At 44.2% G+C, this 16039-nt stretch overlaps 1 protein-coding gene across 1 annotated transcript in view; it reads right to left on the bottom strand.

The window, feature by feature from the left end:
* Positions 1-16039, bottom strand: part of BMPR1A (bone morphogenetic protein receptor type 1A) — a 69585-nt gene that overhangs the window by 22007 nt on the left and 31539 nt on the right. The window contains exon 2 of the mRNA XM_081329402.1: positions 3473-3678. Within this exon, the coding sequence (XP_081185528.1) occupies positions 3473-3533 (61 nt within the window). The 5' untranslated portion in view covers positions 3534-3678. The remainder of the gene's footprint in view (positions 1-3472; positions 3679-16039) is intronic.

Genomic DNA, 16039 nt, shown 5'->3' with positions numbered 1-16039 from the left:
AAGAAGAGATTGGACAACCGTTTGCCTGAAATGGTACAGGGTCTCCCGCTTGAGCAGAGGGTTGGACTAGAAGACCTCCAAGGTCCCTTCCAACTCTAAGTTATTCTGTTATCGTCTACCCATATGCTGGTATTTATGATTTATTTCCCCACTATACATGCCGACGCTTACAGTTAAGGCCTTAAAAATGCTTCTCTATAGTATTCTCTAGGGACGCGGTGGCTCAGTGGGTTAGGACACTGAGCTTGTCGATCAGAAGGTCGGCAGTTTGGCGGGTCGAATCCCGAGTGCCGCGTAGAAGAGTGAGCGCCTGTTACTCGTCCCAGCTTCTGCCAACCTAGCAGTTCGAAAGCACGTAAAAATGCAAGTAGAAAAATAGGGACCACTGCGGTGGGAAGGTAACAGCGTTCCGTGCGCCTTTGGCGTCTAGTCACGCCGGCCACATGACCACGGAGACGTCCTCGGACAAGCGCTGGCTCTTCGGCTTGGAAACGGAGATGAGCACCGGCCCCTAGAGTCGGAAACGACTAGCACGCATGTGCGGGGGAACCTTTACCTTTACCTTTAAATATTGATAAATGAGAAGATCCCAGACTGCAGTTTTGCAAAACACAGCACACCTTCTGGGATGGAGTGAACCGTCTGAAGAAGTAACATGGGATTCGGAAGTGCTCCTTAATGCTGTTTACTCGCTTTATTTGGCTACTGAGCAAGTGATCTCGCCTGGACCTAGAGGGATCTTCAATTTTGCTACCTCCAGACCAAAACCCAGTCCATAAAGCATGTTTGGAACCTTCAACTATGCCAGAATTTCATTCCTTACAGTTTTAACTAATCCAAACTGACTCATCTTTCCTAAAAGTCCGAGGAACGGGTTTCAGGACTCGGGCATGTCTAAATATTTAAGAAAAAGAAGAACTAGGAGTGACACGATAGGAGTCGCAGTATCTACAAGAGTTCCAACATCTAACGGGGCTGCTGCAAAGAAGAAGGGGGGGGGGGGTTTCGACCTATTCTCCAAACAGAAGCGCCCGAAGGCGGGACAAGAAGCAACAGATGGAAACTAATCAAGGAGAGAAGCAACCTGGAACTCAGGAGAAATTTGCTAACTGTGAGAAAAATTAATCAGCGGCATGGTTTGTCTTCAGAAGTTGTGGGTGCTCCATCACTGGAGGCTTCTAAGAAGAGATTGGACAACCGTTTGCCTGAAATGGTACAGGGCCTCCCGCTTGAGTAGAGGGTTGGACTGGAAGACCTCCAAGGTCCCTTCAGTTATTCTGTTATCGTCTACCCATATGCAGGTATTTATGATTTATTTCCCCACTATACATGCCGACGCTTACAGTTAAGGCCTTAAAAATGCTTCTCTATACTATTCTCTAGGGACGCGGTGGCTCAGTGGGTTAGGACACTGAGCTTGTCGATCAGAAGGTCGGCAGTTTGGCGGGTCGAATCCCGAGTGCCGCGTAGAAGAGTGAGCGCCTGTTACTCGTCCCAGCTTCTGCCAACCTAGCAGTTCGAAAGCACGTAAAAATGCAAGTAGAAGAATAGGGACCACTACGGTGGGAAGGTAACAGCGTTCTGTGCGCCTTTGGCGTCTAGTCATGCCGGCCACATGACCACAGAGACGTCCTCGGACAAGCGCTGGCTCTTCGGCTTTGAAACGGAGATGAGCACCAGCCCCTAAGAGTCGGAAACGACTAGCACGCATGTGCGGAGGAACCTTTACCTTTACCTTTATAGTATTCTCTAACCCGTGAAGCCCCTTTCTCACAGATTCATAGGGAATGGACCCTCCTAGTGCTAGGATGGCAATGAAAATTTAATTTGACCGAGAGTGTGTGTGACAAGCCTCACACAGCTGGGCAGGATCAGAGCAGAAAGAACCAGATGGACCTCCGTAAGGGATCTTTCACGCCACTCCTGAAGTAAGGTAAATACAACTTACGTGGCCCTCAACGTACGACCACAACAGAGCCCAAAATTTAATGTCGCTAAGGAAGACATTTGTTGAGTGGATTTTGCTCCATCTGATGGCCTTCCTTGCCACAGTTATAATGCGAATCACTTCCCCCTCCCCATTGCAAAAGGTGATCACGTGATCCCGGGACACGGAACTGTCATAAATATGAATAGTTGCCAAGCGCCTCAGTTTTGATCCCGTGACCGTGGGGATGCCGTACTGGTTGTAAGCGTAGGAAAATGGTCATAACTCACCTTTTCCCGTGCCGTTGTAACTTTGAACGGCCACTAAACTGTTGTACATTGAGGGCTACCTGAGCAGAATCTTGGAAACGGCAGTGGCAACAGTCAACCCCCATTTATAGTGACTTCGACGTAATATGAAGGGTTTTCCCCCCAGATTTCTGGGGGAACCGCTATTTATCAAATGTACTGAACCGCTATTTATCAAATGAATTTGTCAGTAGCCTTCCTTGCTAGCTCTTGAATGCCTCGGTTTAGCCTCCCAGTCTTTTCTCAGACTCTTCACAACTTCCCAAAAGTTAGATCTTATCACTGGGAGACACTTGTGCTTATGTAATTTTGGTAATTTAAGATAGGATGATGGAAGTATTTATTTATTTTTATTTTAATCCCATTTATATCCCGCCCTTCTCCGAAGACTCAGGGCGGCTTACAAGCTTAGCAGTAGCCTTCATTCTATGTATATGCCTGCTTATTAGGGCTTTCACACACACCCCCAAGCGGCATTATTACAAAGTCAGCTTAATTGCCCCCAACAATCTGGGTCCTCATTTTACCTACCTCAGAAGGATGGAAGGCTGAGTCAACCTTGAGCCTGGTGGGACTCGAACCTGCACTAATTGCAGGCAGCTGGTGTTACTTAGGGAGGCATTAGCCCACTGCTCCACCAAGGCTCAATTCTGTGCTTTATTCTAAATTTCATACTCTACATTGCCAGAAGTTCATTGGGAGCCTGGATGTAACTTTTTATTTGCACACGTATTTAAAAGCAAGACAAACAAATTACTATTTTGAAAAAAAAAATTCTCCATAAATGTGAAGAAAATCCGGCAGTAATTATGTTTTAAATAACAAAAAAAAATTCCTCACTTCTGTTTTCTTATTCAGTTAATCACCCATTTTCACAAATTCTACTTCATTTCTCCTGTATTTATGGCAACCAAAATTCCTAATTTTATATTCAATTAAAGAAGCACATGCCAATTGAAGTAATTTTTATCTCAAATCTCCACCTAAACAATGTAAAAGCATTCATAAAAATATTTTTTTAACCACAGACCAGCAGTTAGTAACCCTCATGCCAGATTCCTTGTATTATTTAATAGCTTTTAGTTTTCAAAAGACATTAAAAGTTTGGAAGCTTGCAGGAGCTTATCACTGAATTTCAAACTGCAAACCAAACATAATAGTGTCTCTATTGTGCATAAACATTTTTGGGCATCAAGACCATTTCTTAAAATCTGACATTTTAAAAGCGCGACTTTACCTTGAAAAATGAGGAACGCGCAGAACCACAGCAATCTGATGAAAATTTTTGAACAGATCATGGCTCGCAATTAAAGGCTTTCTGGTCACTGTTAGATTTGGCAAGTTGTTCTGCTCTTGACAAACTTTTTAAGCTGGACTCTTCAGAGAAATCTGAGCAGTTTGGCAGTCAGCTGAATCAAAACTTTAATTCTTCCAGTTTTTCTTCTGAAAAAGAAATGAAGAGAGATTTTTGAGTAGATAATAAAACTCCTTCAACTAGAACAAATCTGGAAAGGAAAAAAAAAGTTTCACACAGTTAATGCATAACAAGGTCTTAAAATAAGTATATGTAGACAAGGCAAAATAAAATAGCCCTTGTATTTTATGACTACTTATTTACTGATTGAATTTATACCAGCTGCAATGGCCAGAAATGAATTTACTAGCTTCTATGTCAGACATGTCAAACTTGTGACGTCACGTGACGTCGCGCAACATATTGGGACGGTTTTGCCATTGCTGGCAATGGGGTAGGCGCAGCTTCCGGGTGATGCGTCCGGCCTGCGAGCCGGCAGTTTGACACCCCTGTTCTATGTACACAATCAATTCACCTCAAACAGGTAAGTATTTCTCTACCTGAGTAAAAAGAAGGATTTTCAGTGGTCCATTACCATCTTATTCTAAGATGTTGAGATCTTAGAAAAAGTTCAGAGAAGAGCAACTATGATGATACAAGGCCTGGAGACTAAAACATATGAAGAATGGCTGCAGAAGATGGGTTTGGCTAGTCTAACGAAAAGAAGAAATAGAAGTGACATGATAGCAGTAGTCCAGTATTTGAGGGGCTGCCACAAAGAAGATCGGCAGTTTGGCGGGTCAAATCCCGAGTGCCGCGTAACAGAGTGAGCACCTGTTACTCGTCCCAGCTTCTGCCAACCTAGCAGTTCGAAAGCACGTAAAAAATGCAAGTAGAAAAATAGGGACCACTACAGTGGGAAGGTAACAGCGTTCCGTGCGCCTTTGGCATCTAGTCATGCCGGCCACATGACCACGGAGACATCCTCGGACAAGCGCTGGCTCTTCGGCTTTGAAACGGAGATGAGCACCGGCCCCTAGAGTCGGAAACGACTAGCACGCATGTGCGGGGGAACCTTTACCTTTACACAAATAAGAGGGGGTCAAATTATTCTCCAAAGCACCAGAGGGCAAGACAAGAAACAACAGTTGGAAATTGACCAAAGAGAGAAGCAACCTGGAATTAAGGAGAAACTTCCTAACAGTGAGGACAGTTAACCAGTGGAACAGAAGTTGCCTCCAGAAATCTTGGGCACTCCATCGCTGGAGATTTTTAAAAAGCAGCTAGACAGTCACTTGTCGGAGATGTTATAGGTTCTCCTGCTTGAGTGTGGGGCTGGACTAGAAGACCTCCAAGGTCCCTTCCAGCTCTATTCTATTCTAAGAGGCTAACGAACTGTATTACTCAAAACTGAATGAAGAATAATTTCATTAAAGAAACGTCTTTTGCAAAAACGACTGAAAATAAGCCGTTTTATGTTATCTCATGCTAACCCATGTTCAAAATAAAAATGCATGGATTAAAAAATGTTTTTAAAACTATGATTAGGTGGGGGGGAGAAATTAAGTCGCTCTTCTGCTTCAAATTGTCCTATTGGACTAAATAAGGCAAAAACGTTCCTATTAAAAAGCTGCAGCTGATCCGTACGAGTTCCTTCAATGATTTTAACAGGGACAAACGCGGGACACAAACAAGGAATAAACGGCAACTTGAATACCTAAAGAATGAATGCAGTCAATACAAATTCTCTGTTCAGATGAACTGAATATGGATTTTGCCTATTTTTTTTTTCGCCTCTTGTCTTGAGTGAGTCTGACCCCCCTGACCCCTGTCAGCCTGGCCCTACTCTTGAAACAAAAATCGGTACTTGTGCAAGGATGTGCTGTAATTACTATTGATAGTTGCTTCTGCCATAAATAATTCAATCTCTTATTTGGCAGGATACAAGGACTTTGGCGTTTAATGACTGCTTCGTAGCCATTTAACATGGCAGCCATTTAACATGGCAGCAAACTGCCGGGAATGCTCAGCGGCGTCTGCACGCCTAATTTGCACATGCAAGGGGCACATGGCCTTCAACCTATGGCCTACTTTTCACACATCCCTGACTTTAGTAATCGAGAAACAAAATACCTTCCTGACACAAGGAATAAGCCAATTTATCTGATGATTGCTGGATCCAACTTAGCAACCAATGCCCAAATCTGTGCCTCTTCAGTGCTAGCTAAGGCACAAAAACTCAAGTGTCGAACTTGAACGTAAAAAGCCTGAACAACTTGTACAATTAAGATCACATTTAGAACATAGAAATAATAAAGAGTTGGAAATGACCTTGGAGGTCTTCTGTTCCAACCCCTTGCTTGAGCAACCGAGATCCTATACCAGGGGCAGGCAACCTTGGCTCTTTTAGGACGTGTGGACTTCAACTCCCAGAATTCCTGAGCCAGCCATGCTGAGGGGAAAGGGAGAGGTTTCCAAGCTGAGCCATGGTGGCTCAGGAATTCTGGGAGTTGAAGTCCACCAGTCATAAAGCGGCCTAGGCCTAGGCCAGGGGTAGGCAACCTTGGCTCTTTTGTGACTCGTGGACTTCAACTCCCAGGATTCCTGAGCCTGCCATGCTGAGGGGAAAGGGAGAGGTTTCCAAGCTGAGCCATGGTGGCTCAGGAATTCTGGGAGTTGAAGCCCACCAGTCATAAAGCGGCCTAGGCCTAGGCCAGGGGTAGGCAACCTTGGCTCTTTTATGACGCGTGGACTTCAACTCCCAGAATTCCTGAGCCAGTCATGCTGAGGGCAAATGGGAGAGGTTTCTATACTGAGCTATGCTGGCTCAGGAATTCTGGGAGTTGGAGTCCACGAGTCATAAAAGAGCCAAGGGTTGCCTACCCCCTGCCCTATGCCATTTCAGACAAATGGTTGTCCAGTCTCTTTTTGAAAGCCTCCAGTGATGGAGCACCCAGGTCAAGCTGATCCACTGGTTGATTGCTCCCACTGTTTTCTCAGTTCTAGGCTGCTTCTCCCCTTGGTTGATTTCCATCCATTGTTTCTCGTCTTGCCTTCTGGTGTTTGGAAAATAGTTTGATCCCCTCCTCTTTGTAGGAGCCCCTCAAATATTGGAACGCTGCCATCATGTCCCCCTTAGCCCTTCTTTTCATTAGGCTAAAAGGTAAAGGTAAAGGTTCCCCCCGCACATGCGTGCTAGTCGTTTCCGACTCTAGGGGCCAGTGCTCATCTCCGTTTTAAAGCCGAAGAGCCAGCGCTTGTCCGAGGACGTCTCCGTGGTCATGTGGCCGGCATGACTAGACGCCAAAGGCGCACGGAACGCTGTTACCTTCCCACCGGAGTGGTCCCTATTTTTCTACTTGCGTTTTTACGTGCTTTCGAACTGCTAGGTTGGTAGAAGCTGGGACGAGTAACAGGCGCTCACTCTTGTTACGCGGCACTCGGGATTCGACCCGCCAAACTGCCGACCTTCTGTTCGACAAGCTCAGCGTCCTAACCCACTGAGCCACCGCGTCCCTTATTAGACTAGATATACCCAATTCCTGTAACTGTTCTTTGAATGTTTTGGCCTCCAGCCCCCCCAACCCAATCATTCAAGTTGCTCTTCACTGCACTCTTTCCAGAGTCTCAACATCAGTTCATATCTGAACCATGGTTCCATTGTCATTCTAACAGTGCTTCTTCAAGGGTGTTCTCTCCAGATAACACAAATGCTGATGTTTATTAGATTTAGATGCATATTCACATTCGTACATGTAACTATTTGCCAGGATTTGGTGTCTGGGCACATATTTTCCTGTTTTGCTTTCCAGGTTTTGTTTGTCCAATAAAAAAAAGCAAAAGACAAATTAAAAAGAAACTTTAAGTCCCACCCCACTATTTGGAAAACAACTGCAAAAATATTCAGTAGCAAAGTATTGTACTTTTACTCCAAAACTAAGAGATATAAGCCATTTTTGTACAAAAACTGTTATATTTGAAAAAAAACATGCCTAGCAGCGTTTGTGTGTATTCCAATTGATAAGCAGCCAAAGTTTAGCATATACAAAAAAGGATATTGGAACATACCAACCCTTATCGGAAGGTTAAAAAAAAATATTGAAAATTAGGAATAAAGCCCCCAAAATAAAAATAAAAACTGAGCTGATTAAATGCAAACAGTTCCATAAGTGTTTATTTTTATTCGTTTTAGCAAAGAGCGATTTAATAAGCATGCTTTCAATATTTTTGCTTCTTCTTTTGAACAGCCAACCATTCCTACACTACAAAATCATGGCTTTCATGACCTGGGCATGATGGATGATTATGGATGATAACTAGCATGTGTCACACAAAATGAGGACCCAGATTGTTGGGGGCAATTAAGCTGACTTTGTAATAATGCTGCTTGGGGTGTGTGTGAAAGCCCTAATAAGCAGGCATATACATAGAATGAAGGCTACTGCTAAGCTTGTAAGCCGCCCTGAGTCTTCGGAGAAGGGCGGGATATAAATGGAATTAAAATAAATAAATAAATAAAATCTGTACACTGCTTACTTCTGTAAGCATCTGGGATTTAGCTAATTGACCTTATCTTTCCAGATTGGTGGGCTGTGCTCACTTATTTTCCCTGTATGTTGAGTGCTAACATACTTGATTTATAACCCTTGCTTATCTCCTGGCCATTAAAGGCTTGGCCTAATACAAAAGTTTTACATCACCTTCGAAAGATGGTGAAAAACGGCTGCTATACTATACAACTCGGGAGAAAAAGAAAAAGAAAAAGAAATGTTTGCAAAACCCAGAAAAATATTTCTCTATGTACTGTTAAGCACTGCCTCATTTCAGGAGATGATTTTGTATTTTGAGATCCCAGCGGACAAAGAAACAAGATATTCAGAACTTCAGCAAGGAGACGCATTTGAACTTTTTTATGCCTTTCCATCTTCTAACTTCTGCAGTTTAAAAAAAATCTTCTATCTTCCCTTCGATGCTGAGCACACACAGTTCCCTTAAAAGGATGTGTTTAACCTCTATAAAACGGAACACCACACCAACACCATTTGTGATTTTCAGCGGTAAAACCACCGATGGATGGTGGAAGTGTTAGCACCCAAAAATTATGGTTTGAGCATTTAGCCAAGCGTATCAAAAGTTCTGTAATATATATATATATTTTGAAGCTCCCTGGAATCCAATGGAGATCCTGACAAATAGCATACTGGGTATGTCTAGTTTAATGGAAAGAAGAAATGGGAGTGACAGGATAGCAGTCTTCCAATATCTCAGGGGCTGCCCCAAAGAAGAGGGAGTCAAGCTATTCTCCAAAGCGCCCAAAGGCAGGACGAGAAGCAACGGATGGAAACTCGTCAAGGAGAGAAGCAACCTAGAACTAAGGAGGGATTTCCTGAGAGTTAGAACTATTAATCAGTGGAAGGGCTCGCCTTCAGAAGTTGTGGGTCCTCCATTGGTGGAGATTTTAAAGAAGAGTCTGGACAGCCATTTGTCCAGAGTGGTATAGCGCTCTCCTGCTTGTCTAGGGGGTTGGATTAGAAGACCTCCAAGGTCCCTCCCAACTCTGTTACTACCTCGTTTTGCTGGTAGTATTTGAGAGGACCGGGAAAAAAGATGAAAGCTGCTATGTACGCAGACCTATTCTCCTGGTGTAAGGGGAGACTTGCTTCACGACTTGAGGAGCTGAAGAAACAGCAGAGTCTAAGTGGGACACCCTCAGTGGTGACCACTGTTTTAAGCCAACTTTTCAAGGTTGGACTTAGGATGGACTTATCCATTCCTGGGGGAAGAATGAAGTTCTATGCGGCAACTCGTCGACCATCGTCTCCAACACGTGGGCACCTGGTCCTCTGAAGTCATAGGAGACAATCCTTTCTTTCCCTCTAGGAAAATGGTGCTCAGCTAAGGAGGTGCCTGAGGTGATGGGAGGAAGGTTAGGAAGCCTGGCTCGGTGGCGGCTCCAATCCCAGGGGGAGCAGCCCCAATTGCTGAGGATTTTTGTTGTTGTTGTTGTTGTTAATTTGCAGAAATCCTGCAAATAACGGCCGGGGTGTTAATTAGTATCAGCAATCCATTAGCAGCAGACTTAATTAGTGACACACTTATCACAGATGGTGAGACAAAAGAACTGAGTGAGTGGTTCTCTAATTTGCGGATTTCAGAAGATCCATTTTTGGGGGGGGGGGTGTCGGTCTGCTACAATCAGAAGAAACCAACTAAAAAAAAACTTCAGTTATAGCAGGAAAGTGAAGCGTTTTATTAACTCTGTCAAACTTTGTATTCCACTATAGGGTGGAATTTATCTTATTCATAAAGAGGAACACAAGAGAATCCTTGACTTTTCCATATTTAGGGTAAAAAAACCTCCCACCCATCTGTCAGCTGGCGCAGTTTGTATCTGCAATGCATTTTCCCAAAATACCACATTGACTTTTGTATTAGCTCTTAGAATTAATATTTTTTTGCTCTTATTAGCAGAAAACATACTGCTACTTTTTGCTAATTAAACGTGTTAAGAATTTCAGTAATGGATTTTGCATAAGAAGAGGCTAAAAGTCTCCTCAAATGAATGAACAGATATGAAATATGCATATTTCACTTGCCAGTAGGGGACTTTGAACATCACCATCTAATACCCATTTGGAGATAAAAAACACTTTATTTGCATGCTGCTTTTTTTTAAGAGTTAAACTTCAGGGAATGTAGAAAAACTGAGCAAGAGAAAAAACTCAGTAATTAAATATCTTTCTGCGCATTTCAAGATTCAAGCACCAACAGATTTCTACTGATATGGAAATGATGGCTTAAAAATACGGTTACTCATTCGAAGAATATGAATACTCAGCTTCTTCCGCAGTTAATAAAAAGTCTGACAATTTACTTTATGGAGGACTGACATCACATATCACCGTTTTTATTTGATACAAATGAACATCTAAATGAACATCAAGCAAAATCCAGCAACTGCCAAGAAATCTTGTCTACATCAGGCAATGTTATAAAATTAGCAACTCTTTTATGTTAGCAAACAGTGAAAAAAAGCGTAGCTATTTTCTAAAACAATTTAGCTTATTGTCAGCGGAGCAACTGAATTCACGCTTGGAGATATAATCTTGTATAGAATAAAATAACTTCTGCGGTGGTCGTTAGTTGACTTGTGCCCCGCGTTTTATTTCAATTCACTGATAAGATTCGCACAGGACACAGCCTCCTCTGCATCCAAGATTGATGGCTTGTGCCAGTAAAAATCAAAGAGGGAAGCCTTGGTGGTTGTTGGTTTTTTTAAAAAAAAAATCATGTCCTTCCATTTTCTTTCCTTGCAATATTAACACTTCTACCAACTCTGACAGGGCATGCTAGCAAACCTTATTCCCTTCAAGCACTGATGCTGTTACCTAGTTGGGTCATGAAACGCCTGCAAGGAAACAACCAAGCATCAAGGACTCCACGTTAATGTTTTTGTTCTCGCTGGCTGCATCTCTAAGTTGGGTGCACTGATTGGATGAGCCACCGGAGAAATAAAGAGGCTTTAGCTCCTATTAAAAAAATCTGTTGTCACAGATTTTATTCTTCCTTTTCCTCTCTTTAATTCACCTGTCATTCCTAAACACATCTGCGGATTAACAACTATATCTAGTGGGCAACCTCGCTTGCATTTAAGTTCTACTTCAACAGCGGCCACAGAAGGGACCCAAAGGAGAATTAAGACTCCTGGAATTAAGGGGAAAAAAAATTCCCAAGTGTGAGAGCAATTAACCAGTGGAACGGCTTTTGCCTCTAGAAGTTGCGGGCGCTCCGCCATTGGGAGGCTTTCCAGAAGAGATTGGACAGCCATTTCTACAGAATGGTACGGGGTCTCCTGCTTGAGCTGGGGGTGGGACTAGATGATCTCCAAGGTCCCCTTCCAACTCTGTTGTTTTGTTATCCACACAAAGCATTTCTCTTCCCCTTCTCTTTTCCCAGTTTTTGCCAAAAAAAAAAAAATGAAATTTCTACTCCTGGCAACTTTTGTAAAAAAAAAAAAAAAGAAAGAAAGAAAGAGAGAGCGCAAAATATTAATGCCACTGAAATGGAACAACTTCTGACCACATAATTTTTTTCCCCCTTGGAAAAGACCTCCCGTAGCGTCCAGTGGCCCACCCCCCCCAAAAAAATAGTTCACCAATCTTCTCCCCCCCCTTAAGACTGCTCCCTGAAGCCATCGCTTAAAATGATCTGGATGCTGGTTCTTATTTGAGGCCTGCTTATGATATTCAGCAATAATTTTTTATTTTATTTATTTTAATTCCATTTATATCCCGCCCTTCTCCGAAGACTCAGGGCGGCTTACAAGCTTAGCAGTAGCCTTCATTCTATGTATATGCCTGCTTATTAGGGCTTTCACACACACCCCAAGCGGCATTATTACAAAGTCAGCTTAATTGCCCCCAACAATCTGGGTCCTCATTTTACCTACCTCGGAAGGACGGAAGGCTGAGTCAACCTTGAGCCTGGTGGGACTCGAACCTGCACTAATTGCAGGCAGCTGGTGTTACTTAAGGAGGCATTAGCCCACTGCTCCACCAAGGCTCCACCAAGGCCAAGTTACTCAGAGGCTAGGCTACCGAGAGGAACAATCCTCTTGGCTTTCAAATCCGATTTACGTGAGTCGTCTGGCTTTTGAATAAAATGCCTAATTCCTTTTGCGAGAAGCGCGCCCTCTGCGTGCAATGCTAGCGTTCTCAAAAACACGAATCACCAGCTAATCAGCCGAAGTAGCGGAAGGTAACCTTCACTGCTCCAGCAATAGGGAACTCTTAAAACACACACACACACACACACACACAAACACACCCGGTTGATGGGACACATCTGGATGACATTCCTTAAACGGACTGCAACCAGTCCGTTGCTCCTGCGCATGGGGTGTTTCGCTTAGATTTCTTGCGTGTTAAGGTGACCGTCTGAAGCCGACTCCAGCGCAAGAGCGATCCTTGGCGTCTCGGAAGACGCGCGAAGTTGGGATCGATGGGCTTTGGGCTCTGATTTAATTTCAGCTCAAGAGTCAAGACAAGTCACGCCAGGAACTGCGAGGAGGAGGAGGAGGAGGAGGAGGAGGAGGAGGAGGAGGGGAATGTGGCTCCCTTCTCCGGTCCCCCATTTGATGGTTCCTGGGCTCTGGTTCTCCTCCAGTTCCATAAAATAACTTGGAGGGAGTGCTCCCCCCCCTGCTCCTCTAGGGACCCCTCCCCTTCACCAGCCTTTGGCGCCCTGCCTCTTGTGCTTTCCAAGGCGGGCTAGACTCTGCAGCAGACTTTCTGGCTCCAGTTCCATTGTGTGCAAGGGCTGCATTGCTGCTTATCCAGGGCCCAGATTAGCATAAGAATACTTGTCTTCTCTCTCCGAGCAGGCTCCCAGTGCCTTCCTTCAGGGTCCCTTCCTCCACGGGCAAACCTTGAATAGCTTTACAGAGAGAAGCTTGGAAGTTGTTCAAGGACCCCGGGTTTCGTAAAATATTAATTCCAAAGAAATCGGGTGGAGAAATCCCGGCGTTAGCATTTTGAGGGTTAGGGTATTGTATGGCAAGGGAGGCTGCAGACAAGCAGGAATCAAAGACTTCCATAATGGAAACTCAATTAGCTGGAGCTGGGGAAGGGGGAGGGGGAGGGGAAGGGGAGGGAGGAGGAGGAGGAGAGAGACTGAACAGAGGGAAGAAGGGGAGAGAAGGTGGGGAGCAGAGAAATCAACAGGCCACCATGCCAACCCAACTTTTAAGAGCGGCTAAGGTTAGATGATGCAAGGTGTGAGATCATCTGATTTAGAGTAGTGTTGTTGTTTTTTTTAAAAAAAAATAAAAAATAAAAATAAACTAGCCTCTTAAAAAGCGTTTCAGGAAGGGGACGCAGGAGTTGTACAGACTCAATTTTAAAAAAGCCTTTTCCAGCTTTGTCCATCGGTCAAGATGCTCGGAAAAACAAACGCACCGTGTGAGTTACGAAACCAGGATGACAAAAGCGTTTGCTTTATTCAAGAGACTTGGCCTGGCTGCGCAGGTTTTTTTTTTTAAAAAAAGGCGCTGCGTAACACGTGTGTGTGTGTGTGTGTGTGTGTGTGTGTGTGAGTCAAAGTCTTTTTGAATGGTTAAAAACCAGTCCTGGCACTTTCAGGTACTGCTCCCAGCTGTCACTCAAAGCACATGGCACAGAGTGGTCAGAATCAGTACTAGAAACAGCCACCTGAGCCTCACAAATTGCTCAGCATCTTGGATGGCCGCCCCCCCCCCTCACCCCCCCAAAAAACTCCAGGAGTTTTGTAAGCTTATTTTAATGATTCTATGCAGTTCTAATATTTACTCTCAGGGTACAGTGGGGAAAAAAAATCCGCTCATTTATCAAAGATAAGCTAACAGAAAAAGTCAAATTAACATAATGAGGCTGCATTTCTCTCTTATGCCTTGTTTCAAGAGCCAACAGTTAAGTAATTGCCGAGAATTTCTGGGGGGGGGGGAAGGAGAGAGGGGGAGAAACCTGGGCTTTAACGCATTTCATCTTTACTCTTTACGCTTTTTCACCTTGCTTGATGTTGGTAAGTTTAGAAATGCACCCACATTTTATGGAGTACGGTAAGAGTGAAGTAGTATACGCTGAAGTTAAACTCTTTCTAGTATCGCCTTCTTCTGAGAGTATGTCTAGGTAAAAAAAAAAGATGGAATAAAAGGTTTGTCTTTAACACACCTTCTGCATACAAAGGAATATCTCTGGCCTACCGATTATCAACACTGATTCTGGTTGAATCTTGCTGGTGTGACCCAGGGTAGATGTTTTATTGGAAATTCCTAGATTGGATGGACAGGATTCGGATAGAGTAGAAGTGTGTGGGGGGGTTAATTTCAGAACAGGAAATCCACAACCGATCAGTGCCTGAGCTTAAATCATCTAGCAATGAAATATCTACGAGGATAAGGAGCTTGCATGGGTTTCTTGATCATTTTTAGACTCAACGTTGAAGGGGAGTTTGGGACGGAGGACTGTAAATGACCAACACAGAACAGCATCTTATGGCATTGAACACTCTTGTGTGTTTGTTTACAATGATGGTAGGAAGCAGCCACTCTTTGTTCCAATTCAATATTATTGTGATAAGAATAATTTATTTTATTTTATTTTATTTTAATCCCATTTATATCCCGCCCTTCTCCGAAGACTCAGGGTGGCTTACAATCTAAAGCACAATGTGCTTAGCAATAGCCTTCATTCTTTGTATATGCCTGCTTATTAGGGCTTTCGCCCCCCCCCCCAAGCAGCATTATTACAAAGTCATTGCCCCCCAACAATCTGGGTCCTCATTTTACCTACCTCGGAAGGATGGAAGGCTGAGTCAACCTTGAGCCTGGTGTGATGCGAAACTGCACTAATTGCAGGCAGCTGGTGTTACTTAAGGAGGCATTAGCCCACTGCTCCACCAAGGTGAGCAGAAAGAACAGAGCCAATGTTTCCAGCTTCTTTTGAGAGTTTAGGGCAGGGGTGGGCAACCTTGGCTCTTTTATGGCTCGTGGACTTCAACTCCCAGAATTCCTGAGCCAGCACAAGTCCTATTAAGAACCAAGGTTGCCTACCCCTGGGTTAGGGAGCAAGAGGGGGAATCTTGATAGCATGATATTAATTAAGGTGGGAGGGAGACATTGCATGCAGACCCCCCCCCCCCGATCGACCACTTCTGCCCAAAGAAGTTGAGATGCCCATGCGCACTCCGGCCAGCCACTCACACGGCCAATTCCAAATAGCCTGGTGGTTGAAGACCCGTGTTCTAGTCCAACCCCCTGCTCAAGCAGGAGAGCCTATACCATTTCAGACAAAGAATTGTCCAGTCTCTTTTTGAAAGCTTCCAGGGTTGGAGCACCCACAACTTCTAAAGCAAGCTGTTCCGCTGGTGAATTGTTCTAGCTGTCAGGAAATTTCTCCTTAGTTCAAGGTTGCTTCTCTCCTTGGTTAGTTTCCATCCATTGTTTCTCGTCTTACCTTTTGGCGTTTTGGGAAATAGTCTGACCTCCTCGTCTTTGTAGGAGCCCCTGAAATACTGGAACAATGCTATAGGTTTATGATTCTGGCTTCTTCCAAGGGAACAACATTTTAATTAATGGCAGGTAGTTCTTTCTGGACATGACAAGTAGCCCTTAATTAGCCTGCCTCTGCTTCTTCACACAGTGTGAAACAGGGGATGAGAAATCTGCCGCTTGTTTGCCCACTTGGCAATACGAGAACATGTCATCTTTGAAAAAAACAAATGGGTGGTAAGGTGGAGGTAAAGGTGAAGGTAAAAGTTCCCCCGCACCATGTGTGCTAGTCGTTTCCAACTCTAGGGGCCGGTGCTCATCCCCGTTTCAAAGCCGAAGAGCCAGCGCTTGTCTGAGGACAAGTCCGTGGTCACGTGGCCGGCATGCCTAGACGCCAAAGGCGCACGGAACGCTGTTAACTTCCCACCGGAGTGGTCCCTATTTTTCTACTTGCATTTTTACGTGCTTTCGAACTGCTAGGTTGG

The sequence above is a fragment of the Vipera berus genome (genome assembly GCF_964194415.1).
Source record: "Vipera berus genome assembly, chromosome: 5".
In the NCBI taxonomy this organism is placed as follows: Eukaryota; Metazoa; Chordata; class Lepidosauria; order Squamata; family Viperidae; genus Vipera; species Vipera berus.
Note: the sequence above shows the minus strand (reverse complement) of the source record. Positions and strands in the feature narration are given on the sequence as shown.